Source organism: Lynx rufus, unplaced genomic scaffold (assembly GCF_022079265.1).
Source record: "Lynx rufus isolate CCGP_SWC_20201006 ecotype Redwood Valley unplaced genomic scaffold, mLynRuf1.p SCAF_10, whole genome shotgun sequence".
NCBI lineage: Eukaryota > Metazoa > Chordata > Mammalia > Carnivora > Felidae > Lynx > Lynx rufus.
Genome location: NW_025814824.1, coordinates 83,094,654 through 83,120,984, shown reverse-complemented (window position 1 = coordinate 83,120,984; position 26,331 = coordinate 83,094,654). Strand labels below are relative to the sequence as shown.

The 26,331-nt window shown below is 40.4% G+C and overlaps 1 protein-coding gene across 4 annotated transcripts in view; it reads left to right on the top strand.

The window, feature by feature from the left end:
• The window catches only part of DENND1A (DENN domain containing 1A), a 509,451-nt gene that overhangs the window by 27,917 nt on the left and 455,203 nt on the right, over nt 1-26,331 (top strand). For all 4 annotated transcript variants that reach the window (XM_047069226.1, XM_047069240.1, XM_047069220.1 and 1 more), the window contains exon 2: nt 15,532-15,602. In XM_047069226.1, the coding sequence (XP_046925182.1) occupies nt 15,532-15,602 (71 nt within the window). The remainder of the gene's footprint in view (nt 1-15,531; nt 15,603-26,331) is intronic.

Genomic DNA, 26,331 nt, shown 5'->3' with positions numbered 1-26,331 from the left:
TATTTTGATAAAAAATCATGAGCCTTCATATTAATTAAAACATAACTTTGTATTTTACAAAAAAAATTTTGCAAAATCTTTTTTTTTTTTTAATTTATTTATTTTGAGAGAGGGGGAGAGAGCATGAGCAGGGGAGGGACAGAAAGGGAGAGAGAGAATCCCAAGTAGGCTCCACACTGCTGGCAAAGAGCCCCGTGCAGGGCTCAAACCCATGAACCTGAGATCATGATATGAACCAAAGTCGGATGCAAATCTTTTTGACTTAGAATGCTAGAGCTACAAGATGTCAGAACTAGAAAAGATCTTAGTGATCTGTTTATAGATAGGGAAATTGGATTCTACAGAGGGAGGTCTTTAAAGCTGTGCTATAGCCAGTCCCCATGTGCTCGTGTTTTAGACCTTTTGGCCCAGTGTTGTCTCATTTCTTGCCCAGAGTGGCATAGCCAGTTCATTGCCAGAAGCAGGGCAAGCAGACAGTTTTCACCATTCTAGGAGTCCTGCTGCTTCTACCTCTTGCTGTTTTGCAGTATGTATTCTTGGCTTTAATGTTGACTTTGCTCTGAAAGTTTACTCGGTGAGACTATGGGTTGTTTTTTGTTCTCCTGATTGATCTTAGAGCTCTCGGAGAGTACCTAAGGATTGGGACTTGGGCTGATTAGGTACTCCAAGATGCCTTTCCTATATTGTTAAGTTTTAATAGCTGTGATTAATAACCGTCTATCCATAAATCTAGGATGTAGGTAAACTATGAAAAATAAAGATGTTCTAAATTAAAAGTGGGTATTATTATTTACCTGGGTGAGTAAGCAGACCCACCATAGCTGAAAATCATAAGGAAAATTAAAGTTGTTTTCCTCTCTGTTAATAGTCTTTATATTAAGGAAATGGCAGACCCTTGAATGGGTGTCCATGACTGGTCACACAGAGCCTGCACGCTCCTGAACATTCACTCGGGAACTAAGGTTCTGCAATTAGGCTGTCAAAACATTCTGACAGTGTTTAGGCTTTTCTAGTCTCTCAGGGACCATACAGACTCTTGTGTTGGATTTTCTGTCTTTCTTAGTCTTTCATTTTTAAGCACTGTTATTTAAGTGGGTCCTAAACCTGGCTGGCTATGCACCAGAATCACCTGGGGAACTTAAAAATTTTTTTTGGGGGGGAGGGCCACTGTAGATCCTCTGAACCAGAACCTCTGGGACACCTGGGAATCTGTATTTTCAAAAAGTTTCCTCAGGTGATTTTCTTCAAACAGTTCACTGACCGAAGTTCTAGAACAGTTGTATAACTGACATCAGCTCTGAGGTTTCATTCTGGATTCTTAGGAGAGAGAATCTGACTCAACTTATTCTCAATCCTTGTCCATGTATTTTTTCTAATTGAATAGTCCTATATTTTGCTTCTTAGTGATGGATGAATTTATAGCAGTTTTCAAGCTATATTCCCATAGAACTTTGGTTTTCCATGAGTTGCTGTTAAAATTGAATGATGCTGGATATTTTTCCCCAGGTCTGTCTCTTTCTGCCCCCGCCCCCATAAATGGACAGAATATTTCCATTTAAAGTAAAAATTTCTGTTGGACAGAAACTCTTAATTTTTATATAATCAAACCTCTTCATTTTTCACATATGGTTCTTTTTAAAAAAGTTTATTTTCATTATTAGTAATCTTTTTTTTTTTTTTTTTTTCAACGTTTATTTATTTTTGGGACAGAGAGAGACAGAGTATGAACGGGGGAGGGGCAGAGAGAGAGGGAGACACAGAATCGGAAACAGGCTCCAGGCTCTGAGCCATCAGCCCAGAGCCTGACGCGGGGCTCGAACTCACGGACCGCGAGATCGTGACCTGGCTGAAGTCGGACGCTTAACCGACTGCGCCACCCAGGCGCCCCTCATTATTAGTAATCTATACATATCACGTGGAGCTTGAACTCACGACCCCAATATCAAGAGTCATGTGCTCTTCTGACTGAGCCAGCCAGGTGCCCCACTGGTTTGTGCTTTTGAAGTCTCCTATCCTTTGCTATCCAGATCTATGGTTTGGGCTTTGAACACTATCAGAGAAGGAGTTCAAAGAGAAGGAGATTAGATGGAAATGGAAGAGTTGTAGATGGAAGAGAGAGAATGAAATTATCTTGATTTCAGTTCCAAATTCCTTTCTACATAGATGGTCCTGTTGTCTGCGTGACAACGTGACCTTTTCAGTCCATATGCCTTTAATTTTTCTTGCCTTATTTCCCTGGCTGGACTGTCTAGGACAATGGTGAAGTGGTGTTGGTGGACATCCTTGGCTTGTTTCCAATCCTGGAAGGAAGGTATTCAGTATTTTACCATCAAGTATAAGGTTAACTGTAGGTTTTTCATAGAGGTTCTTTATTAGGTTGAGGAAGATCTCCTCTATCCCTGGTTTTTTGAATTTTTTTTTTATCATGAATGCGTATTAAATTTTATGAAATGCTTTTTGTGGATTGATTGATAGAATTGTGATTTTTCTTCTTTAGCCTATTAAGATGGGATAGACTGTATTGACTGATTTATCGATATTGAGCCAGCCTTACATCGTTGGAATAAACTCCACTTGGTCATGGTGTATCTTTTTGAATTCTATTTGCTATTTGCTACTATTTTGGTAAGGAGTTTTTTTGTCTGTATTTGGGAAGGATATTGACCTATTGTGTGTATGTGTGGAAGTTATATTTTTGGTAGTGTCTTTGTCTGGTTTTGGTATTAGAATAATACTGGCTTCATAAAATGAGTTGAAATGATTCCTCTTCTGTCTTCTGGAAGATACTGTGAAGAATTGTTTGTTTGTTTTTACATTGAAGTATCTCTATGTACAGTGAGTTATTAAGGTAGGTATCTTGGGTGTCTGCAGTTAAGATATCTGGGGTATCTGTAGTAAGGGAGGCATCTTGGAAGACCCATTCAGGCAGTTCATTTAACCCAACTTAATGAAGCTTATATCCTTCGTGTACTGACGGAAACACTGGCAGCACACAATGAGGCCCTATTTCCGGATCAGACTGTGCCAATTTGAGTAGATGCGGCAAGGATGAGAACCCTCGCCAGATTTCCTCGGATGGCTCCAGGAGAGCTGCTGGTGACGTCTTGCTCTCTTGGGTGCAACGAGGCAAAAGGTAGAATTGGTATTCTTTAAATGTTGGGTAGATTTCTCCAGTGAAACCATCTGCATCTATTGAGATGATCATTTGACTTTTTTTATATAGTTCTTGTAGTACCATTTCTGATGCTCTTTATTTCTTGGTATAGATCCATATTTCCATCTGGCATCATTTGTTTCTGCTTGAAGGACTTCTAACATTTCTTGTAGTGTAGGTCTGCTGCTGATGAATTCTTTCAGCATTTGTGATGTCTGAAAAATCTTTATTTTGCCTTCACTTTTGAGATATTCTCTGGGAATAGAATTTGAGGTTGTCAATTTCTTTCTTTCTGTACTTAAAAGATGTTGCTCTACTGTTCACTCATTTGCCTTGCTTCTGACAAGAAATCTGTCATTCTAATCTTTGTTCTTGTGAATGTAACATGTGTTTTTTGTTCTACTTTTAAGATTTTCTCTGTATTACTGATTTTGAACAATTTGATTATGATGTGCCTTAGATTTCTTCCTGTTTCTTGTGCTTGAGGTTTGTTGAGCTTTTTGGATTTGTGCTTTTATAGTTTTCATCAAATTTAGAAAGTTCTTGGTCATTATTTACTTAAAATAGGTTTTCTGCCTCTTCTCCACCTTTGGGGATTCCAATTACTGATATATTAGGCTGTGTGATGTTGTTCCATAGGTCAGTGATGCTTTGGGTTTGTTAGTTTGTTCCCCATTCCCCTTGTGTGTTTCATCTTGGGTATATTCTAAAGATCTTCAAGTTCACTAATCTTTTCCTTTGCAGTGTTTACTCTGCAGTTAATCTCATTTGGTGGATTTTTCATTGTAGTTTTTATCTCTAGAAATTCAGTTGGGTCTTTTTTGAATCTCCTGTGTCTCTTAATTTTGTGAACACTTGGAATACAGTTAGAACAATGGTTTGAATGTCCTGTCTTCTGATTCTAACATCTGTGTCAGTTCTAGGATGTCTTCAGTTGATTTTTCTCCTTGTTATGGGTCATATTTTCCTGATTCTATGCATGTCTGGTAATTTTTTATGGACTGCCAGCCATTGTGTATTTAATTTTGTCGGGTGTGGGGTATTTTTGTATTTTTCTGAATAATCTTGGCCTTAAGGCAGTGATTGGAGGCAATTGAAGGGTCTTCTCATTTGTTTTGCATCTCTCAAGGGATTGCTGTGCTTTGCTGCCTGATATCTTGAAAAACATTGTTTCATACATTACATTAGTTGAGTTTGAAAGAGTTTGATCCTTCTGGGTCTTGCCTTTAAGATTTGCTAGGTGGGACTGAAGCAATAATCAACCTACGGCCAGTTATTCCCCATTCCTAAGGTAATACCCTTTTCTATCCAATGCACTATGAATTGTGAGTTTTTCCGCCTTGGCTTGGTTTTTTAAGTTTTTTATTTGGTTTTAAACAACCAAAATCTTAACAGAAAGTTGGTAATACAATGTGAAGAACTTAAAAAAAAAAAAAAACCCAAATCAAAACAATTTTAAGTGAGGTGATGATCTGATGCCCCCTGAAAAATTCAGTGGGCTTTTCCTACAAATAAGGACATCCTCCTATGAAACCACAATCTAAACCTCAAAATCAGGAAATTAACATCAATGCATTACAACTCTAATCCTTAGACCCCATCCACATTTCAGTAATTCCAATAACATTTTTTTTATTATAGCAAAAAAAAAAAAAAAAAAATCCAGGTCAGAATCACACATTGCATTTAGTTGTCATGTCTCTTTGGTTTCCATCAGTCTGGAAGAACTCTTAGTCTTTTCTTGATTTTCATGACTTTGCTACTTTTAAAGATTACAGGCCAAATATTTTTTAGAAGATCCCTCAATTTGAATTTGATTGAGGTTTCTTAAGATTAGATGCTGGTCAAGCATCTTTGGCAGGAATATCACGGAAACGATGCTAGTTTTCCCATTGCTTTCTAACAGGTTGTCTCATTACTTAAGTTGATCACTTTAACGAGTTAATTAAGGTAGGTTTTGCTGAACTTCTACACTGAAAAGGTACTGTTTTCCCTCTTGCAATTAGTATTTTGTGGGAAGGTACTTTGAAACTATGTATTTTGTTTCTCATTCAGTTTTCAACTTATTCATTTACTTATGCCAATGTGGACTCATTTTCCTATTTTATTTGGTGGGTTAGTAATCTGTTAATGTCATTATTGAACTTGATGCTCAAATGACCCCAGATCTGGCCAGCGGGAACCTTTTCAAGCTTGTCTTTTTGACAGTTCCCATCATTCTTTGAGCACTTCTTTGCTTTCTGACACAATAAGATGTTCCAAACTTATCTTGTACTTTCTCTGCCCCAGCCCTGCAATCGGCTATTTCCCCAAGGAGTTCTGGTTCCTTTCAGAGAAGAATTGTATTTAGAACTTAATGTCTGGGTACTAGGTATATTCATTGCTATTGCGTGTTGCTGCTTCCAGCTGAGCCAGGAAATATGTGTATGTTCAAAAGTCACATTACAGGGGCTCTTGGGTGGCTCAGTTGGTTAAACATACTACTTCAGCTCAGGTGATGATCTCACTGTTCGTGAGTTGAGTCCCGCATTGGGCTCCGTGCGGACAGCCCGGAGCCTGGAGCCTGCCTCAGATTCTGTGTCTCCTTTTCTCTCTCTGCCCCTCCCCTGCTCTCGTTCTGTCTCTCTCAAAAATAAACATTAAAAGAAACTTCCCTTATAAAAAAAAAAGATTACATTTACATTTTATTTCCTTATGGATATATTTATTGAAAACTTTGAGTTCACAGTAATACTTCCAATTCAAACCTAACTCTACAGAATTCTGGTTTCTTGTTAACTTCGCTTGTAAGAAAGCAGGCCCTCCTTACTGGTCTTGGGCTCCAATTAGGCACATTGCCCCTTCACCCCTACCCCATGTGGATGCTCTCCTCTTTCACCTTGCTTTCCTGGGATCACAGCACCTACTCTGGTGGTTTGAAATGCCACTGCCGTCCCTGCTGCCCTTGCTTGGACTCTGATACCTTGCTCTGGTACCTTGCTTGGACTCTGATGCTCCATCATGCTGAGCAAGCCTGACCCAGCCCCACATGGCCAACCTCTTTATACCTACCCAGGCTTCCACACCCCACTCTAGGGTGCCCTTGTGCTTGGACATGCTCCTCACCCTCTTGGGTTCTGACACCCATGTACCTCTGTGCAGCACACTCCTCATTCCACTTATGTTTCAATATCCTTGGCCCGGCTGCCCCTGTGTGTGAACACACTTCTCCCTCCACTCAAGTTCTGGCTCCCCCTGAGTGAATGTCTTCCTTATCCACTTGGGTTTTGCATTGTATTGCGAGGCCATCCCTTAGGATGGATGTCCTCCTACCCTGCTCATGTTCTGACATGCCTTGTCAGGGTCTTTGAGGGACATTTTCCTCACCGTGTTCAGGTTCTGACACCCCACACTGGGCCATTGTCCACATGGACATCTACCTTGCTTTGCCTATGTAATAACTAGCACTAAACTGTTCAGAAAGAGCAGAGGAAACATTAGGGAAAGGGAGGCTTTTAAGTATTTTTTAAGAACAAAAGTTTATCAGTTGTGAAATAGATATGATCTTTGCATATGTTATAAATATGGTTGAAGACTATTTCACACTGCAGCTCAGCACGGCAGAGAATTTCTTAAAACTGTATGGAGTATTGTACATGGCTGAGGGGTGTGCAGGCACTGTTTTTCTTGAAATCCAGCTAAATTTCTTCCATTTGCTTGCTTTGCTCATAGTGGCATGAGAATCTTTCCATAGACATATATGGAAAAGTGAAACTTTGAAAGTCCTCGCACAGCAGGATCTGTGTATCTTTATTAATCTGATCCTGAGAGCATTATTAGAAATGAAAAGTTAAGTGTAAAATCTTGAAACGACTTGTTTGTATAATTACACAACTAAGTTAATCATTTTCTAACAAGTCTCAACAATGACTGCATTCTTCTATGGAGGTGTTAACTTGTTATGGGTTAGAAAGCACCCTTTGATACAGCATTTTCGGCCTGGAAAACGGCTTTAATTTCAGAGTTCACTGAAACAAATGGAGACTTGTTGGAAATATTAACACTACTCTTTTGCTTGTTTGTCTGGCTTAGAGGAATCAATGTTCAGTAGGTGATGTTTGCTAGCATGTTCTGAGGCATATACAGTTTCTCTTGACTATGTTGTCAACTTGAAGACAGTTCAACTGGTATGAATTTTGAAATATACCTTAGCCTCCTCAGCATATAAGTCTGTAACTAAAGAAACAGTGTGGTAAAGTCAGATCATTAGACTAGGTTGCTATTTTGCTTGATAGATAGTAGCTATCTAGTGTGTGAAGATTTGATGCTGTGAAATGGGCGAGGGGTCCTAACACTGTGTTGCAGTTTGTAGCTCAAAGTAACACTTGAAGGGATGAGGGCCTAGCATTATAGCATGGTTACCATATGCGGGGAAGATTCATTTTGTGAGGAGTTAGTGTTCTATTTTTCTCCTAATCTCATAATATGTTGTAATTGAAGAAAAGTAGATCCTAATTGAAAGCTGATGATCCAGCAGGGTGATCAATAGCATGATGCTCTAAAACAACAACAACAAAAAAACCCATTAAGCTTTCCTGCTGCCTGAATATTGTCAAAGCCTTTGTCTGTTTCATGACTTCAAGCTGAGTGTACTTAATCATTTTGAGAACATGGCCCTGAGCACTGAGCATGGCCCTTCCAGTGAATCACTGAGAATTGTGTTCAGAAGAGTGGTATTGAATAGAAATGCTCTCTTGGCTTACTTTCAGGCTTCATTCTCCCAGAAGCAAGAACTGAACAGACCTCCCTTCTTTCAAACACATTTTAGCTGTTTGTGTGTCATTTTTCTGTATTTAAGAGCCAAGGCTGTTGTCAGCAGGTGTGACTTATTGATACCTTTGACTCCAAAGAAAAATATCTCTAAAGAGTAACAGTCGTGTGTAAGCAGTGTGTTCAGTAAGTTACCTCTTGTCAGAGAGAGAAACAATTATTGGGAGTTGGAAACCACATGTCAGGTGTTGGAGGAAGACTCATTCGTCAAACACTTAGTATGCCAGGTGTCAGACTAGGGTTATGAGAAGACAGTCGGTGCCCTCATGGAGCTGCCAGTCTAGTGGGGAAGTTGGGGGAGCTTTAGACAAATACTGATGCCCGGAGATTCTGATTTAATTGTTCTGGGGTGTGGCCTGGGCATTAGGACTTCTAAAAGCTCCTCGTGTGGGGCTTCTGGAAGCATCCAACTCTTGATCTTGCCTCAGGTCATGATCTCACGGTTTTTGAGTTTGAGTCCCACGTTGGGCTCTGTGTTGATGGCGTGGAGCCTGCTTGGGATTCTGCCCCTTACCTGCTGGTGTGCATGCGCACGCGCGTGCGCTCTCTCAAAACAATCTTTGAAAAAAAGCCCCTCGGGTAATTGTAATTGCATCAGAGTGGAATGTGGTAAGGACAGCAAGAGTGGGGGAAGCACAGGGAGCCCTGGGAAGGTAGAGGAGGGGCTCTCAACCCAGTCTGGGTTATGGGTATGGGGCATTGAGGAAGCCTTCCCAGAAAAGAGGAAGTGCTGAGCCGAGGCTTGATGAGTGCATTTGTCAAGGGCAAAAGACCGGAAAGACTATTCCTCCCAGAAGAGCACCTGAATAATGTCGAATGGTAAAGTGGTTCGATCATCCTTTGGCTGCTCCGTGTTGATTCAGCTGCTCCCTTGCTTTGACTGTGGTTAGTTTATCCTCTGAGTGTCAGTACCTCCTCTTTAAATGGGACAACAACACGTACAGGGTGGTTGAAGGTTAACTGAGATAATGCACGCAAAGTGCTTAGCATCACGCCTGGCACATAGAAACAGTCACTAGTGGAAGTGTGCAGTGACGATGTTATTAGAGAACCAGAGCATGGTTTGTTCAGATGGCTGCAAGTAGTTCTGTCCAGCTGGATGTTCGGGTACAAGACTGCAGGAGATCAGGGTGGGTGGCAAAAATATTGGTTGGCAGGTGGGCAGGGTTCCAGATCATTGAGGTATACGAATGTAAGGCAATTAGTAGTGGGATATCATGGCAGAACCAGGACATTTCCATGGTAATATGTTAAGCTAGATCATGAAGTGTTCTGGGAAAACTTGGGTCCATATTGGAAAATTGGCTCCGAATATGGTATTCTCAGCATCATTACGTGTACTGAATTAGCAGTGAGTGTTAATAGGACAGAAATAGGATTTTCGGTTCCTTTAGCCAAGTAGTTAAAAATATTGAGCATCTTGAAGAGTAATGGAGGAAATAAGCAGTCTCAAGGTAGTCCCAGAGACTCTCTGGAAAGTGTTATAGGCTTAGTTGTTTATAGGCTTAATGAAAATATTAAGAGTCTCTTGGTCATTTGCATTTAGAAGAGACACTTTTAAATTTGTTTTTTTTGTTTTTTTTTTTTTTTTGATTTGCAGAGAAATAGAAAATGCTTCCATCTGCATTGGCTTCACTGGCCCTTAAAATAACTTATGTATATTTGTTGGTATGTTATATAACTTGTCACAACATTAGTCACCACTTCTTCCATAAGGCAACATGTAAGTGATCATGGATAAGCATGACTATAACTTATAATTATAGTCCAATTTGTTCTTAGTGTTTTTAGTCAGCTTTTTGCTTTTTTTTTTTTAAAGAAACTGTCATAATCTTTGGCTCCATGTAATAAGAACTCTGGCAGCTATTTGAACTGAGTGAAAAACTTAGGTAGTTTTATTATTACTCATTAGGATGAGGCAGTAACCATGGATAGCAAGAGAAGAGGAGTAAGCTTCAGTGCTTCTACAAATGCTGCTTTTCTTTGAAATCATTTTATTGCAAAAGCGCTGTGGAAATGATGGATTCTTGAGGTATACCTTAGGATTATTTTATGTTGTATGTACTAAATTATTTGGAAGAAGAGTTCCATTTAACTAGATCAATGGTTCATTCTTAGAGTGAGATCACTAGTCCAGCAGCGTCGCTGTTACCTGTTAGAAACAAATACTTGGGTACTTGTTAGAAATGCTTATGCTTGGGTCCTACCCTGCCACCCCCCCCCCAGCCCCCAAACTCTGGAGGGGGCTGGAAATCTCTCTTTTCACATTTTGACAATCATGGAAGTGTATAATCACTTCCGTCATTTATTGAAATCTTTCAGACCCCAGGAAGGCTAGTCTGTACTTCCTTTATTCCTTCTACTTAATGTTTGATTCTGATTATGTGCCAGGCACTGTTTAGGTACCTGGGAAACACTAGTGGGTATGATCAACGAAATCCTTGCTCTCCTGCAGTTTACATTCAAAGGAGGGAAACTGACAGTGATCCAGATTATGACAGGTATGCTGTGGAAAATTAAAATTAGATGGTAGAGAATGTGTTGGTGAAGGCCTTTCTGAGGAGGTCAAGTAGAAGCTGAGTTTTGAATGGCAGGAAGGGTCACCCATATGAAGATCGATGCAAAGACTGTAGATAGGAATGAGTTCGGTGTGTTTGAGGAGCTGGAAGAAGGCCAGCGTGGCTGGAGTGCAGTGAGCACAGGGGAAATGTATGAAATGAAGTTGGAGAGATAGAGGCCAGATCATGTAGACTCTTGTAAGGACTTTTTTCCCCCTCCTCAGTTTTTAAAAATTTTTTTCTATTAGAGTGAGTGTGCGTGTGCACACATGTGCACGTAAGTGGGGAAGGAGGAGGGGGAGAGAATCTTAAGCAGACTCCATGTGCAATGCAACACATAGCTTGATCCCAGGACCCTTGGGATCATGACCTGAGCTGGAATCAGGAATTGGACACTCAAAAGACTGAGTCACCAGATGCCCCAGTTTTGTTTGATTTTTTTTTTTAATTTTAACTTGTTTTATTTTTTATTTTTTTAAATTTACATCCGAATTGGTTAGCATATAGTGCAACATATGCTAGATGATTTCAGGGGTAGATTCCTTAGTGCCCCTTACCCATTCAGCCCATCCCCCCTCCCACAACCCCTCCCATAACCCTCAGTTCTCCATATTTATGAGTCTCTTCTGTTTTGTCCCCCTGCCGGTTTTATATTATTTTTGTTTCCCTTCCTTATGTTCATCTGTTTTGTCTCTTAAAATCCTCGTATGAGTGAAGTCATATGATTTTGTCTTTCTCTAATTTCGCTTAGTATAATACCCTCCAGTTCCATCCACGTAGTTGCAAATGGCACGATTTCATTCTTTTTGATTGCTGAGTAATACTCCATCATATATATGTGCCACATCTTCTTTATCCATTTCATCCATCGATGGACATTTGGGCTCTTTCCATACTGTGGCTATTGACGATAGTGCTGCTATAAACATGGGGTGCATGTGTATCTTTGAAACAGCACACCTGTATCCCGTGGAGAAATGCCTAGTAGTGCAATTGCTGGGTTGTAGGTTTGTTTTGTTTTGTTTTTAATTAGGATAAAATACATATAAAGTTGACCATCTTAACCATTTCTGTAGTGTACAATTCAGTAGTTTGAAATATGTGCATCTTGTTGTGCAAACATCCCCATCATCCATCTCCAGAACTAAGACTTGACTTTGACTTTGTGTGATATGGAACACTTTGGGGAGGTTTTGAGCAGAGGCCTAACATAAACTGACCTTTACAATAAATGGATTACTGGCCACTAAGGTGAAATCTGACTGAAGGAGGGCAAGAGAGGAAGCAAGATCAGTCAGGAGAGTATTATAGCCATCGAGGTGAGATGATGGTGACATGGCAAGGATAGTAGGGTTGGGATGCTGAGAAGCATTCAGATTCTGGATATATTTTGAAGATCAAACCAACGGTATTGGCTGCTTATGACATGTAAATGATTGTGGTATATTGAACAGAGGAGTCAAAGATGATAGCAAGTTTTTTTTTTTGGTCTGAATAATTGGTGGATTTCAGGTGATGCGGATTTAAGGAAGAAAAGCACCATTTGTTAAATTAGAAATGCTTCTAATGTCTATCCAAGTGGGGATGTTGAGTAGGCAGTTGAATAAGGGAGTCTGGAGTCGGGGAAGGTTGGAGACATGATTTTGGGGCTTGTCAGTATTTGCATGGTAATTAAAGCCATGAGGCTGAATGAGATCATCTTAAGTAATGAGTGGAGACCAGGAGAGGTCCAGGACTAAATTCGAGCTTACCCTCTCTTGCCTTACCCTAATGCAAGGGGATTAGTAACGGAGCAGCCAGTAAGGTAGGAAGAGAACCAATAGAGTGATATCTTGGAAGGCAAGAGAAGAAAGTGTTTCAAGTAGGGAAAAATCGATCACCTGTGTCAAATGCTGCTGAGAGATTAAGACAAACCCTGAGAATTGGTCATTTTAGCACATTTTAGCAATGTGGAGGTCATTGGTAATCGTGACAAGTTGTTGCAGTGTTGTGGTGGGTTCAGAAGCCTGGTTGAAGTGGATTAGAGAAAGGGAGGAGAAGCAGCAGAGACAGTATAGACAACGTTAGGACACTCTTCACTTAGTAGGTCTGTACAAAATGCCTCAAGCTAGTGGCACAGGTTAGTGTATCAGAGCTCCGGTGTTTAAAACTTTGGTATGTAACACCTTTCTATGCGCATTATTTGTTATTTTAATTTTCCAAATGAAATTTTGAGATGAAATAAAGCCAGTTGCAAAATAGGCTTAAGAAAGCTTTGTTTAGGTCTTAGAAGGAATCTTCTTGATGTTCTTTAGATGACCTAAGAACATTCCTTTTCTTTCATCAAACACTCCACTTTGAGATCCTTTGAATGAAAGACATGTTTCCATATGACATTTTCCACAAATATTTGGTGGCCGTAGGATGCTGACCTGGTAGAGCTTTTTGTACCCTCCTGCAGGGAAAAAAGCACAAAAAATTTTAAGGCTCTTTTTAAAAAATTTTTTTAATGTTTGTTTATTTTTGAGAGAGAGAGAGAGCATGAGCAGGGGAGGGGCAGAGAGAGAGGGAGACACAGAATCTGAAGCAGGCTCCAGGCTCTGAGCTGTCAGCAGAGGGGCTCGAACTCCTTGACCACAAGATCATGACCTGAGCCAAAGTGGGAAGCTTAACTGACTGAACCACCCAGGCGCCCCTTCAGGCTCTTTTAAAACTTCAGTTTACTTTGTTTTATTCTGCTTTTCAAATAAAATAGTCTGCTTTACTATCTGCTTTTAAAATTATGTTTGACAATGTGTATTTAAATACCTTGAACTTTAGAGCAGCCAACTCTTTTCACTGTAGGTACTTATTTAAAGCAAAATCTTAAAGTTTCTCTTCAGTGAAGGAGTGATGATCTTCACAAGACAACTAAATAGACCCTTGATCGACAAAACAGAGTTCTCTTACTTCTAAGAAGAGGGAGTATTAACATATTTTATTGAATCTAAGATGCCATTATTTGTAAAATGCAGTTATATATATTACTAAGAAAAAAACTGCTGCCATTTAGCATTGTAAGATGCAATAGATTGTAAGAGGTGTGGAAATGTGGGGAAAAAAGTTCATCTTAGAATCAGTGGAGCACAGAATTTGTGCACCAGGAGGGTGAATTCTGACCACTGGCAGGCCACGTAGAATCTTTTTGCCTCAGGTTCCTCACCTGTATGTTGAGAATAATAATAACTGATCCACCTGCCCTCATAGGATTATAGTGAGGTTGAAATGACATGAATGAGAGTTATTTTGAAACGTGGAGTATACTGAGCAAATTCAAAGTATTTATTTGATTGAAATTAACCCTTAGAACTGACCAGGTGACTCAGTTTCTTCTCTGAGCCTTGTCAGGTATAGAATACAATTCAGTTACAGACATTTAAAAGTATAACATTTTTGGGGCTCCTGGGTGCGCCTGGGTATAACATTTTGGTTAAGTGTCCGGCTTTGGCTCAGGTCATGATCTCACGGTTTGTGAGTTTGAGCCCCACGTCGGGCTCTGTGCTGACAGCTCGGAGCCTGGAGCCTGCTTCGGATTCTGTGTCTCCCTCTCTCTCTGCCCCTCCCCCACTCACGCTCTGTCTCTCAAAAATAAATAAACATTAAAAATTAAAAGTATAACATTTTCTTCTGAACGCTTTTCAGTCAATCTGGAATTTAGTCAATCTGAATTTCATTTAATCATTTTTTTAAATGTTTATTTTTGAGACAGCAAGTGAGAACAGGCTCCAGGCTCTGCTGTCAGCACAAAGCCTGATGTGGGACTCTAACTCAGACCTCACAGACCTGGAGATCATGACCTGAGCTTAAGTCGGATGTTCCACCTACTGAGCCACCCAGGCGCCCCTTAAATGTTTGTTTATTTTGACAGAGGGAGGGGGTCGGGGAGGGAGAGAGAAGAGTGCGAGTGGGGGAGGGGCAGGGAGAGAGAATCCCAAGCAGCTCGGAGGCTTTATCTCTCGAACTGTGAGAGAACATGACCTGAGCCAAAATCAAGAGTGGACACTTAACTGAGCAACCCAAGTGTCCCAATCTGGAAATACCTTTTTACTATAGTTTCAGAATCAAAGAGAAAATTCAAAGATAATATAACCCAATGTTCTCATCACTCAGAATTAACAACTGTTAATATTCTGTTAGTGCTGTGATCTTTTTCAAACTTATGAAATATTTATGACATAAAGAGGTAAAAGGATATAATAATGAACACTCATATGCTTGCCATTGCCGATACTGGTGAAGCCCCCTTTGTGGGAATGTTATGTTAAGAAAATTTTTTTTTCTAGTGTTTGTTTATTTTTGAGAGAGAGAGAGCATGAGCAGGGGGAGGGGTAGAGAGAGGGGGAGATACAGAATCCGAAGCAGGCTCCAGGCTCCCAGCTATCAGCACAGAGCCCGATGTGGGTCTCAAGCCCACGAACCGCGAGATCATGACCTGAGCCGAAGTCGGACGCTTAACCGACTGAGCCACACAGGTGCCCCAGGAATGGTATCTTTTATTTAGATTAGCATCTTGTCTTCGTAATAGCCTACTGGTGTAGGGTACCGTTTCTCTTGTTTCAGTCTTTAAGTGAAAATAAGCAAGCTGACTTCATCATATGTATTGTATCCTGGAATATGTGGGAAAGCTACTTTGTGCTAGTGTTGCCTGGGTTTGAATTTCCTCAGAATTCTACCTGTGGCTTTGGAGATACAGCTGTGTAAATTCACAATACGACACCTATGGAATCATAGTAACGGCTAGCCTGTTATTTGCCTGGCATTGAACCTAGACAGTTTTTGTGTGTCTTAAGTTTCACAATAATTCTTCTGGTTAGGTATTTTCATTTTAGAAATGAGGAAGGGCATGGCTCAGAGAAGTTGAGGACCTTGGCCAAAGCTATTAAGTTGTGGAGCTAATGATTTTGATGAAGGTCTGCTTTATACCATAGCCCACATGTTCTGTACCACGCTGCCTCAATCCTTGTCAGTAATCACGATCTGTTTCTTTTGTAGGCAGAACCCAGAGACCACGTTTGAAGTGTATGTTGAAGTGGCCTATCCTAGGACAGGTGGCACTCTTTCAGGTATTTGCATGTTCCATTATGATACGTTTATTGTGTGAGATAGCTGTGCATGTGGGGTATGCAGATATTTCAAACAGTGGTTTATCTTTATGTTTAATTGTTTTTCCTTTTATATGTACCTGCATCATCCCAAGGAATGGAGAATAAGCACAGTGAACAATTTAGAGTCACTGCTATAAGAGGCTTAAAACATGGCTCTTTTCATTGTAACCATTGGGTTTCGGTTTGTATCTTTCACAGATGCCTGGAAGTCAGCTGTTCAATATGAACTATTGTCACCTTGCTAATGAGGAAGGCTAAGAATTAGGTTACAAAATAATATAAAGGGCAATCGCGGCCACTAAACTGGAAGATGTTTGAAATGGATTTAATGTAGTATAAGTTTTATGTCTGCAGGTAAAAGAAGGTTGGAAATTAGTTGAAGGAAGTACCTCCTCTGGCTTTAGTTTTTGGAATAATTTGGACATGTGTTCCTGGACAAACAGGGTCTTGATAAAGGAAGAGTATCTTGCAGAGGCTGAGTATATTATTTCTTAACCTAAAATCTTTCTTGGTTAATGAGAAAAAAATAACCCTCTAACCTAGTGCTCTTTTTCTTGGTGAGTAAGAGAGTGATGCATTTGCCAGAGGTAGTCAGGGAGCAACTCTTGGTCCACACACACAGACAATTGTGTTGTATTACTTGGTGTTTTAAGGGGAGTGAATTTACTTGGATTAGAAACTTGGAATAATCAGGATTCCAGTGATAGTTATGCTCTTAATTGGCTATGCAAGATTTTCAATTTCATTATGTTAGACTGTAACACTCCTGACATAGCTGCCTTTCGTTCAGTCTCTGTTGTTCTGTTGTCCTATGTGCTTGACGTACATAGTCCATCCTTACAACAGCCCTCTAAAGGTAGCTGGGTGGCATCTTCATTATACCTACGAGAAAATGGAATCTCTGGTCAAATAACTTCCCAAGATCACATAGCTACTGTGTGGGATAACCAAGATTTTTGGTTCAAGTCTTCTTTACTCTGCTAAGTTGAGGGCAGTGACCATGTTGGGCACGTCTCTTCATGTCACCTGCAGGGCTTTGCAGAAGGTCACTAATATTAAAATGCATGAATTTCTCTTAATATCAAAAGTGAGATAACTGTGTGCTTCACTTTCTGGATTATGGAACGAAGGCTGTGAAACATGTTACAAATTTGTGGTCATTCCAGAAGTAGAATGTTAATATCCATGTCAAGTTATGCCTCTTATTCTGCATCTGCTATGAGGTATGCCCCTGCAGCAGCTTCTCGGTAGGCTGACTTTACAGAGTGACCATTTGATGATGGCTATGATTTGACAGATTTAAGGACAAACCTTTTCTTATTTCTACAGTTGCTAATATTTCCTCTTGCAGTGTTCTAGGATTTCTTCCCCCCCACCCCTGAAGTTAAGATGAAATTTTTTTCGAATATGAACAAAATGTGAAATGTACCAATATGATGGAAAAATAGGCAAAATGCAAAGTCTTTATCATAATTCTCTTACCCAGTCACCTAGTTCCTCTTCCCATAGACAACGTCTTTCTTGTTTAACCCTTTATTGTATTTTGAGAACTTACTATGAAAATATTAAAAAAAAATGAAAGTTATAAGAATGGTCAAGTGCGTATGCCCTTTCCTTGGATTCATCAGTTGTTACCATTTTGTCATATTTGCTTTAACACGCTGTATGTGTATACATATTATTTTTGCTGAGCCATCTGAGAATAAGTTGCAGACATAGTGACCCTCTACCCCTAACTACTTCACCATATATCTCCTAAGAATTTTCTTACATAACTCTAGTACAATTACTGAAATCAGAGAATTAATGTTGACATAATGTCAGTTGTCCATATTTAAATGTAATCAGTTGTCCCAGTAGTATCCTTTATAGCATTTTCCTTTCTGATCCAGAATCCGATTCAGGATCATGCAGTCCATTCAGTTTCACATGTATTTAGTTTCTTTCAGTAAAGAATAGTTTTGCAGTCTTTCTTTACCTTTTATGACAGACACATTTTGAAGAAGTTAGGTCTGTTGTTTTGCAGAAAGTCCCTAGGTTTGGATCTGATCATCTCATGATTAGATTCAGGTTATGGATTTTTGGCAGGGGTCTCTTTGTGATATTGTGTATCAGATCAGCATGCACATGATGTCTATCCCATTATTTGTGGCAAGAAGTACATGAAACTTATAGGTACATTTTAACAAACAATTAGCAAGTCAGTGCCCATGTTACTGCTGTCCAGGCTAAGAAATAGAATGTTGCATGGGTCTAAGGAAATACTGTTCCTGGCAAGAGGAATTCTTCCCTGGCCCTGTGCTTCAGTGGGCCTTGCTTCGGCCATCTTCTGTGGGGCAGAGAGTCTGTGGAGCCCATGGGACATGCCCACTTAGAGCCTGAACCCTTCCATGGTAGACCACACTTAAGTACCTAGGATCTCAGAATTTCTTGCCCACATGGCTCTGAGCCTGTTTCCAGAGCCTGTGTGAGTCCCTTTCCTAGGGTCCGTCCTTCTGAGGGTGGACTAGGCTGCTGGTGTAGACAAGAGATGGCCTAAGTGTGGCTGTTTGTGGAGAGTAGGGTATGGGGTGGAGCTTGGACTTGTGAGTGGAGGTGCGAGGTCCTTGGCAGTGTGGGATGGAGAAGGGGGTGATGAGCAGTGGGCCAGTGGCTGTTTCTCTCTGTACCACCATGTTTCTGCATGGAATGCTAAGGAATCCAAAAATTCTCTGTATGAGTCTGTCTTTCCAGGCAATTATAAAGGTATGTTTGTCATGATAGGAGGATAGATCAGATTTTATGTAATAGTTTGTAAGCTTGCTTCATATCTTTTAAATATTTACCCATGGGGTATGTGGGCCTCTATTCGTACTCTTGCTGAGGCCCTGTAAATGTTGGAGGTGGGTTTGGTTGGCACCCCAGAGGTACCTCCTTTGCTTTCTCCAGAGGTAACAACTATCCTGACTTTTAGGATAATCATTTCTTTGTTTTTCTTTCCAGTTTTACAACATAAGGATACCTCCTTGAAAAATATAACTTAGTGCCTGTTTCTGAATTTTGTAGAAATAGGATGATTTTTTGTGGAGTTTTGCTTTTTTGCTCAAGACTATGTTTGTAGGGTCCTTCATGTTGTGTGTAGCACAACATTCATTTTCATTACTGTCAATGCACGTTAGGATTATATCCATTTTATCCATTCCACTGTTGAAAACACTTGCTGTTATTTGCCGAAGCAATACTTCTGCGATCTTTCCTTGTACATGAATCCTGGCATACTTAAACATATATTTCCTTAGGATGGATACCATACTTAATTACTGGATCATACTAAACTGTTTTTCAGAATTGTGCTAGTCTATACGTCCTCCAGCAGTGTTTGAGACTCCTTATGGGCCTACAACTTTGTCAGTCCTTCGTACGATTAGATGTGTTGATTTTTGCCAAGCTGATGGTTCTTTAGCAGTATCTCCTTGTTGTTTTTACTTGCAGTTTCCTGATGACTAATGAAACCAAGCACCTTTTGTTTATTGGCCTCTTGAATAGCTTCTTTTTTTAAAGTGCCTGTTCAAGTCTCTTGCTAATTTTTCTTACTGAGTTTTCTGCCTTTTCCTCATTGATTTATAAGATTATCTTTGTCTTACGGATGCCGATTATCTGGTTGTACGTATTAGGAATGTCCTCTTCCACTGTATGGTTTTTCACTCTCTTTATGTTACCTTTGATCAGAACGTCTAGATTTTTTTTTTTTTAATTTTTTTTTTTCAACGTTTATTTATTTTTGGGACAGAGAGAGACAGAGCACGAACGGGGGAGGGGCAGAGAGAGAGGGAGACACAGAATCGGAAACAGGCTCCAGGCTCCGAGCCATCAGCCCAGAGCCTGACGCGGGGCTCGAACTCCCGGACCGCGAGATCGTGACCTGGCTGAAGTCGGACGCTTAACCGACTGCGCCACCCAGGCGCCCCAGAACGTCTAGATTTTAATGTAGTAGAGTTGATCAATATTTTCCTACCCTCCAGATATGAAGGTGTTTTCCTCTAAGAAATTTATAGTTTTGCCTTTAAGTCTTTATTAAGGATTTTAGTTTTCTATTAGGTGACTAGCCGATTTAAAAATTGGGAAACTGGGGGTGTCTGGGTGGCTCAGTCAGTTAAGTGTCTGATTCTTGATTTCGGCTCAGGTCGTGATCTCAAGGTTGTAAGATGGAGTCCCACGTAGGACTCAGGCTCGCGCTGGACGTGGAGCCTGCTTAAGATTCTGTCTCCCTCTCTCTGACTCACCCCCACTCACGAGCGCACATGTGTGTGTGTGTGTGTGTGTGGTCACTGTTTTTCTCAAAAATAACCATAAAAAAAAAGATTCTCTCCCTTCCTCTCATTCTGCTCCCCCCTGCTTCAAAAAAAAAAAAAAAATTGGGAAACTATAGGGACACCTGGCTGGTTTAGTCAGTAGAGCATGCAGCTCTTGTTCTCAGAGTTGTGAGTTCAAGCCCCACACTGGGCATGGAGCCTACTTAAAAATTTTTTTTTTAAATGTTTTTGTTTGTTTTTGAGACAGAGACAGTGCATGAGCAGGGGAGGGGCAGAGAGAGAGGGAGACACAGAATCTGAAGCAGGCCCCACGCTCTGAGCTGTCAGCACAGAGCCCGATGCGGGGCTCAAACCCACAGACTGTGAGATCATGACCTGAGCTGAAGTCGGATGCCCAACCGACTGAGCCACCCAGGCGCCCCAAGCCTACTTTAAAAAAAAATTGGAAAACTAAATAAGGATGAATTACTGGGATCTGCTACTCCTTTACTTAAAACATCTTAAGGAAATGATCAGGTACTTACTTCTAGGAGTGCCTGGTTGGGTAGAGTGTGTAACTCTTGATCTTGGGGTTGTAAGTTTGAGCCCCATGCTGGGTGTAGAGACTACTCAAAAATAAAATCATAGAAAAAAAAATGATCAGGTACTTCAAAATCATACCTAAAAAAAAAAAAAAAATTCCCCCACAAAAATGACAGATGTGAGAAAGGCCAGTAAGAAAAATTACTGAACTTTAAAAACAGTTCTTTTCCCCTCGATTACATGTCTACATTACAAAAGACATGTATCGTAAGCTCTCTGTGTGCTGTGCTCTGAAGAGCATCCCATGACATCCATGGAAGGGACATGTGATCTCTCAGTTTCACTTAGTGCATCAAGACCCATGACACTGAATGGAACACCTTGGAAACATTGTGCCAGTAAGGTTTGGGAACACAAACCAAACTCACGGTGCCGCTCGCTTTCTTTGGGAGTTTGTAAGACTTCTTAGTTGCTATTACCAGGAACTAAGCTGTCACTTAGTATTTGATTTAAGGTACCCTTTGTCTATTTCTACAATCTTCTTGTTTTTAATAAAACTTACTATGTTTGCCTTTTTCTGATGTTATTGAGTGTATTATTGTCTGCCACTTTAAATGATTACAAGGAATCTCCCTTAAGATTAGTCTTTGTTCCTTGGATCTGCATCTCTGATGTCTGCCAAAGTATCTGAGCAAACTTAGGTATAAACCTTATGCTCTACAGTACTGGTGTCTGGGCATAATCTTCTCTTTGAAGTTTGTTTGCATCCCCCAGAGGGATTAATTCCCTGCTGTGAGAAGGTGGGTTAGAAAGCACTGAAACTACTTTACGGGCCTTTAATTGGAGGATTTAGTATACATTTTGTTCTATAAACTTCTGTGGGAGTTTCATTCTTACAATTTTTCTTATACTGTGGTATGTTATATCCTCATTGTAAATAAAAAAAACCTAAAAATTTTCTCAGGTTATTTGAGTACATATTGACTGATTATCCTAGCTTGTGTGGTTGTTGTTTTTTTTTTCTTTCTCTTTAAATTTTTAGTAGTTTTCTGATTGGGTTTTGAATATGCGTACAATTTAGACATTTTTGAAAAATTAGAGAAAAATCCTCACTCAGTGGGTAAACACTGTTAATGTTTTGGTATACTTATTTCCTTGTAGTCTTCTTTTGTGGGTGGGTGTGTATAAATAACACCTATAAACTTTTTCCCCGAACTCCTGCTGTATGTGTGTTTTCCTTGCCATCTCCCCCAAATCATTAAGCTTTTTCTGAAATTATTTGTATAGTTTTGTGAAAATCCTTTCAGTTGCTGTGAATTATTATATCATGTTAATGAGCAATATTAAATTATAATTGGATCTTTAGACTGTTTCCAGAGTTCTCTTTTTGTAAATAATGCCGGCAGACATCTCTGTACAGTGCTCGCTACTTAGGTGTGTGATTTTAAAAAGAAGCTGGAACATTTCGAGTAGAGATTTGATCTACTTTGCTCTTCATTTTTATGCTTCTTTGGCCGTGTCCCATTTTGTGTACTCCCAATTTATGCATTTCTTCAAGAGCCCACCTTTACCCAGGGATCCCGGAAAACGAACAGAGCCATCTCGAGCCGTGAAAGCTGCCGAAGCTGAGTTCAGCCTGTCTGACAGAAGGTCTCGGAAGAGGGTGCTCTTGCAAGAGGGATGAGCCGGCCGGTCCCATGATCAGATGGTTCTGGCCATGCCGAAACTCTGGAATGCATTCCAGACACAAGTGTCTCCTTACAGCTGGCATCCCTGGGCCACTGCGTGGGCAGCCGCTTGGCCCCGGAGACTGGCAGCAGCATCAGGTTCTCCAAGGCTGTTCGTGCCCCCACCGGCTTCCTGCGGTGTCGGCTCCCCGACCAGTGTCCTAAGGCAGTAGCCCAGGGGCCGGTTGGTAAAGAGAAGTGGACGGCCCAGTTGAGACACTTGTGGGAACTCGGAAGGAGGTTAGCTGAGGTTTGCAGCTCTAATCCGTTAACGTTAAACCAACAAAAACCCTGGCTTTACAATGTCCCTTGAGTATCTGTTCCCATTTCTGGATCAGCAGTATCCTGAAGAAAACTGAGTCTCATCCAACTGAAGGGATTGAATGAGCCTGATTTGTTATATTCTGAATTTGAGCTCTCACTTTGCAGGACTCCTAATTCTACGAACTTCGCCTAGATCTGTGACCCCAGTGGACACTCAACTTTGTTAGATGTTTTTAAAATTTTTTTTTTCAACGTTTATTTATTTTTTTTGGGACAGAGAGAGACAGAGCATGAACGGGGGAGGGGCAGAGAGAGAGGGAGACAGAATCGGAAGCAGGCTCCAGGCTCTGAGCCATCAGCCCAGAGCCTGACGCGGGGCTCGAACTCACGGACCGCGAGATCGTGACCTGGCTGAAGTTGGACGCTTAACCGACTGCGCCACCCAGGCGCCCCATCAACTTTGTTAGATGTTTTTAAAAAATTGATTTAGAAAAATAACAATTTACACTGTCTCTTTAGAAGTGGAGCGGAAGGAAAAAAAGAAAAGCCCTTTGAGAGTTGTTTTACTTCAGATTAAAATACTATTAGAGGTACTAGCTAAATTTATTATCTTCTTTTCAGTAATAAGGTAATCATAGCAAGCTTTTGAAGAGTGGTGATAAAGTAAGCTGACTTTTACTGACTTTTCATAGTATTGACTTTTCATAGTATTGACTTTTCATAGTATTTGACTTTTCATAGTCAAAAGTTGACTTTTCATAGTATTACTTTGTTACACCTTAACCCTATAAGATGGCTCTTATTTTTGAGGAAACTGAGGCTCAGAAAGGTTAATTTGCTTGCCTGGATTGGACAACCACCAAGTTGTAAAATCAGGATTTTAACTTCATTCTTGTAGCATCGTCCCAAAAAGTACTGGCTAAGAATACCTGCATATGCAGTAATTAGAAACATCAGATATTGGGAGGGAAGAAAAATCAGGCTTGTACAGAAAATCAGGGGAAGGGCAGTTTTCATTCATGAGCTGTACAAGGATTTCTTTCTTTTTGTTGTTTTTTTTAAATGAGTCAGCATGATTACTTTAGCTTTTCTTTCTTGTTCTTCTCTTGAATTTTCCGGTGAAAGTGAGTCCATTTTTATGGAGTATTAAGGTATGAACCATGATTAGCAGTAATGTAGGGACAGATTACCACTCACTCAAAAGATATGGATTCCCTAAAAGTCTTTGTAATTTTTCCTGACTCCTAAGTACTTGACATGCCTGTTGGAAAACCTCTTACTTGGGCTAGAGATGTGGAACCTCATCTCACTGTACTTTTTTTTTTTTTTTTTTAGTTTTTTAATGGTTTTTTGTATTTATGTTTGAGAGGCAGAGAGAGGCAGAACACGAGCAGGGGAGGAGTAGAGAGAGAGGGAGACACAGAATCTGAAGCAGGCTCCAGGCTCTGAGCTGTCAGCAGGGAGCCTGACTAACATGGGGCTTGAACTCACGGACTTCAAGATCATGACCTGAGCTGAAGTCGGATGCTTAACCAAATGAGTCACCCAGGCGCCCCTCAGTGTACTTTTGAAGCTGATTTTCAAAAGGGGTACCTTTGAGAATTGTAATGTGCCTATGTTTTAGTATTGTTGGAATATTTCTTTAAACTATAGTTGAGCCTAGTTGAGCTCATTGTGTTAAAGCTTTTGCCTACCACCTAATGAAGTAAAAAGTATTAGCTGAATTATATAGGTAAGAAAAGTAGCATTCCATGTGGGCAGAAATTACTTTCTTGTATCTGTATATTCCAGCAGATAGAACAGTACCTGGCATATAGTAGGCCCTCAATAAGTATTGGGTAATTAAAGCGTAGAAATAAGAAGTGACTTGTCCAAAGGACAGAGTTGGAATGGGTGTGTGTGTATTTTTAAGCTTATTTATTTATTATGAGAGAGCTCACGCGTGTGTAAGTGGGGGAGGGATAGAGAGAGAGAGAGAGAGAGCGAGCGCGAGGGAGAGAGAACCTCAAGCAGGCTCTGCACTGTGAGCATGGAGTGGGGCTCAAACTCCCAAACCGTGAGATCGTGACCTGAGCCGAAATCGAGTCAGAGGCTCAACTGAACTGAGCCACCCAGATGCCCCCCCAAGAGTTGGGATTTGAAGTCTAGTCTGACTGTGTTCTTTACACAAGTTTATGAAAACTGTCATGCAAATTATATGTGTGAGTACAGCTTAAAGAATAAACAAAAATGTACATACCACCACTCAATTTAGGAAATAGAACATTTTGTATCTTTGAATCCCTTCTCAAGTTGCCTTTCTTTACTGAGATTACATTTTGAGTTTTACCTTAATTATGTATGCTTGCTTGAAGCTTATGCTTTTTTTTTTTTTTTACACTATGCTGATGCTCTAAATTGGTGAGGTAGAATGACTTTGAATTGCTGTTCTTAAAAAGTCACAGAAATTGAGCCACATATTTTCTTAATATTTAGTTATTTGAAGCTGATTCCAGATTTCATCCTAAAGTGTGCAATTTAGGGGCCATCTGGGTGTAAATTACAGTGTAGGAGAGTTTCAGGATTTTTGGTAATTCGTGGCAGTATGATTTGTGCTGCATTTGTGGTTCACAGTGTAAGGCCTTTGGCCCTCTAGGTGGAACAGCAGTTCATTGATCTACTAAACCATAAAATGCGTGTGAGCAGTAAGTTTGTTGATACAGAGTTTAGTTCCCTCAAAATACAGTTTGAGTCTCATTTTGTCAACTATAAAATGGAAGCCTTAATAGTACCTGCTTCATTTAGTTGAAAGGTCAAATGGGAGTGCACCGAGCAGGAGACATGGAAAATTCTTAGTAAATGAGAGCTATTATTTATCATTTGTTTTAAAAGTTATTTTAGAGAAGGTTTAGGTTTACTGCAAAACTGAAAGGCAGTTGCAGAGGTTTCCGTATTCCCCACTCCAGGCTTCCACAGCCTCACCCATTGTCAACATGCCCCACCGAAGCAGGACATTTGTTAACTATCCAAGAACCTACACTGACATGTCGTAACCACCCCAAGTCCATTGTTTATGTCTTGGTTTACTCGTGGTGTTGTATATTCTGTGGTTTTAGAGAAATGTATAGTAACATGGGCCCATCATTACAGTATCACCCAGAGTATTTTCAGTGCCCCCCAAATCCTCTGTGCTCTGCCTGTTTATCCCTTCATGCACCCCCAACCCTGGCAACCACTGACCTTTTTTATTGTCTCCGTGATTTGGCCTTTTCCAGAATGTCATATAGCTAGAATTAGACAGTATGTAGCCTTTTCAGATGGGCTTCTGTCCCTCAATAGTACACATTTAAGGTGACTCCATGTCTTTTCATGGCTTCCTAGCTCGTTTCTATATAGTGCTTAATCACACTGCATCGTCTGGATGTGCTACAGAGTATTTATCCACTCACCTACTGAAAGACATCTTGGTTCTCTCAGGTTTTGACAATTATGAATGAAGGTGCTCTAAACATTCACGTGCAAGTGTTTGGGTGGACGTAAATTTTCAACTTCTTTGGGTAAATACCAGTGTGACTGCTGGATGGCAAAAGTATGTTTAGTTTTGTTTTTGTTTTTGTTTTTTTAAGAAACCACCACAGCCGTCTTTCAAAGTAGCTGGACCCTTTTGTATTCTGCCAGCAGTGAATAAGAGTTTCTACTTCTCCATATCCTCACCGGCATTCGGTTTTGTCGGTGTTCCAGATTTTGGGCATTCTAATACATGTGTAGTGGTATCTTGTTTTGTTTTATTTTTTAAAAAAAATTTAATGTGTATTCATTTTTGAGAGAGAGAGAAAGCAAGCAACCAAACAAGCAAGTAGGGGAGGGGCAGAGAGAGAACGAGGGAGACACAGAAACCGAAGC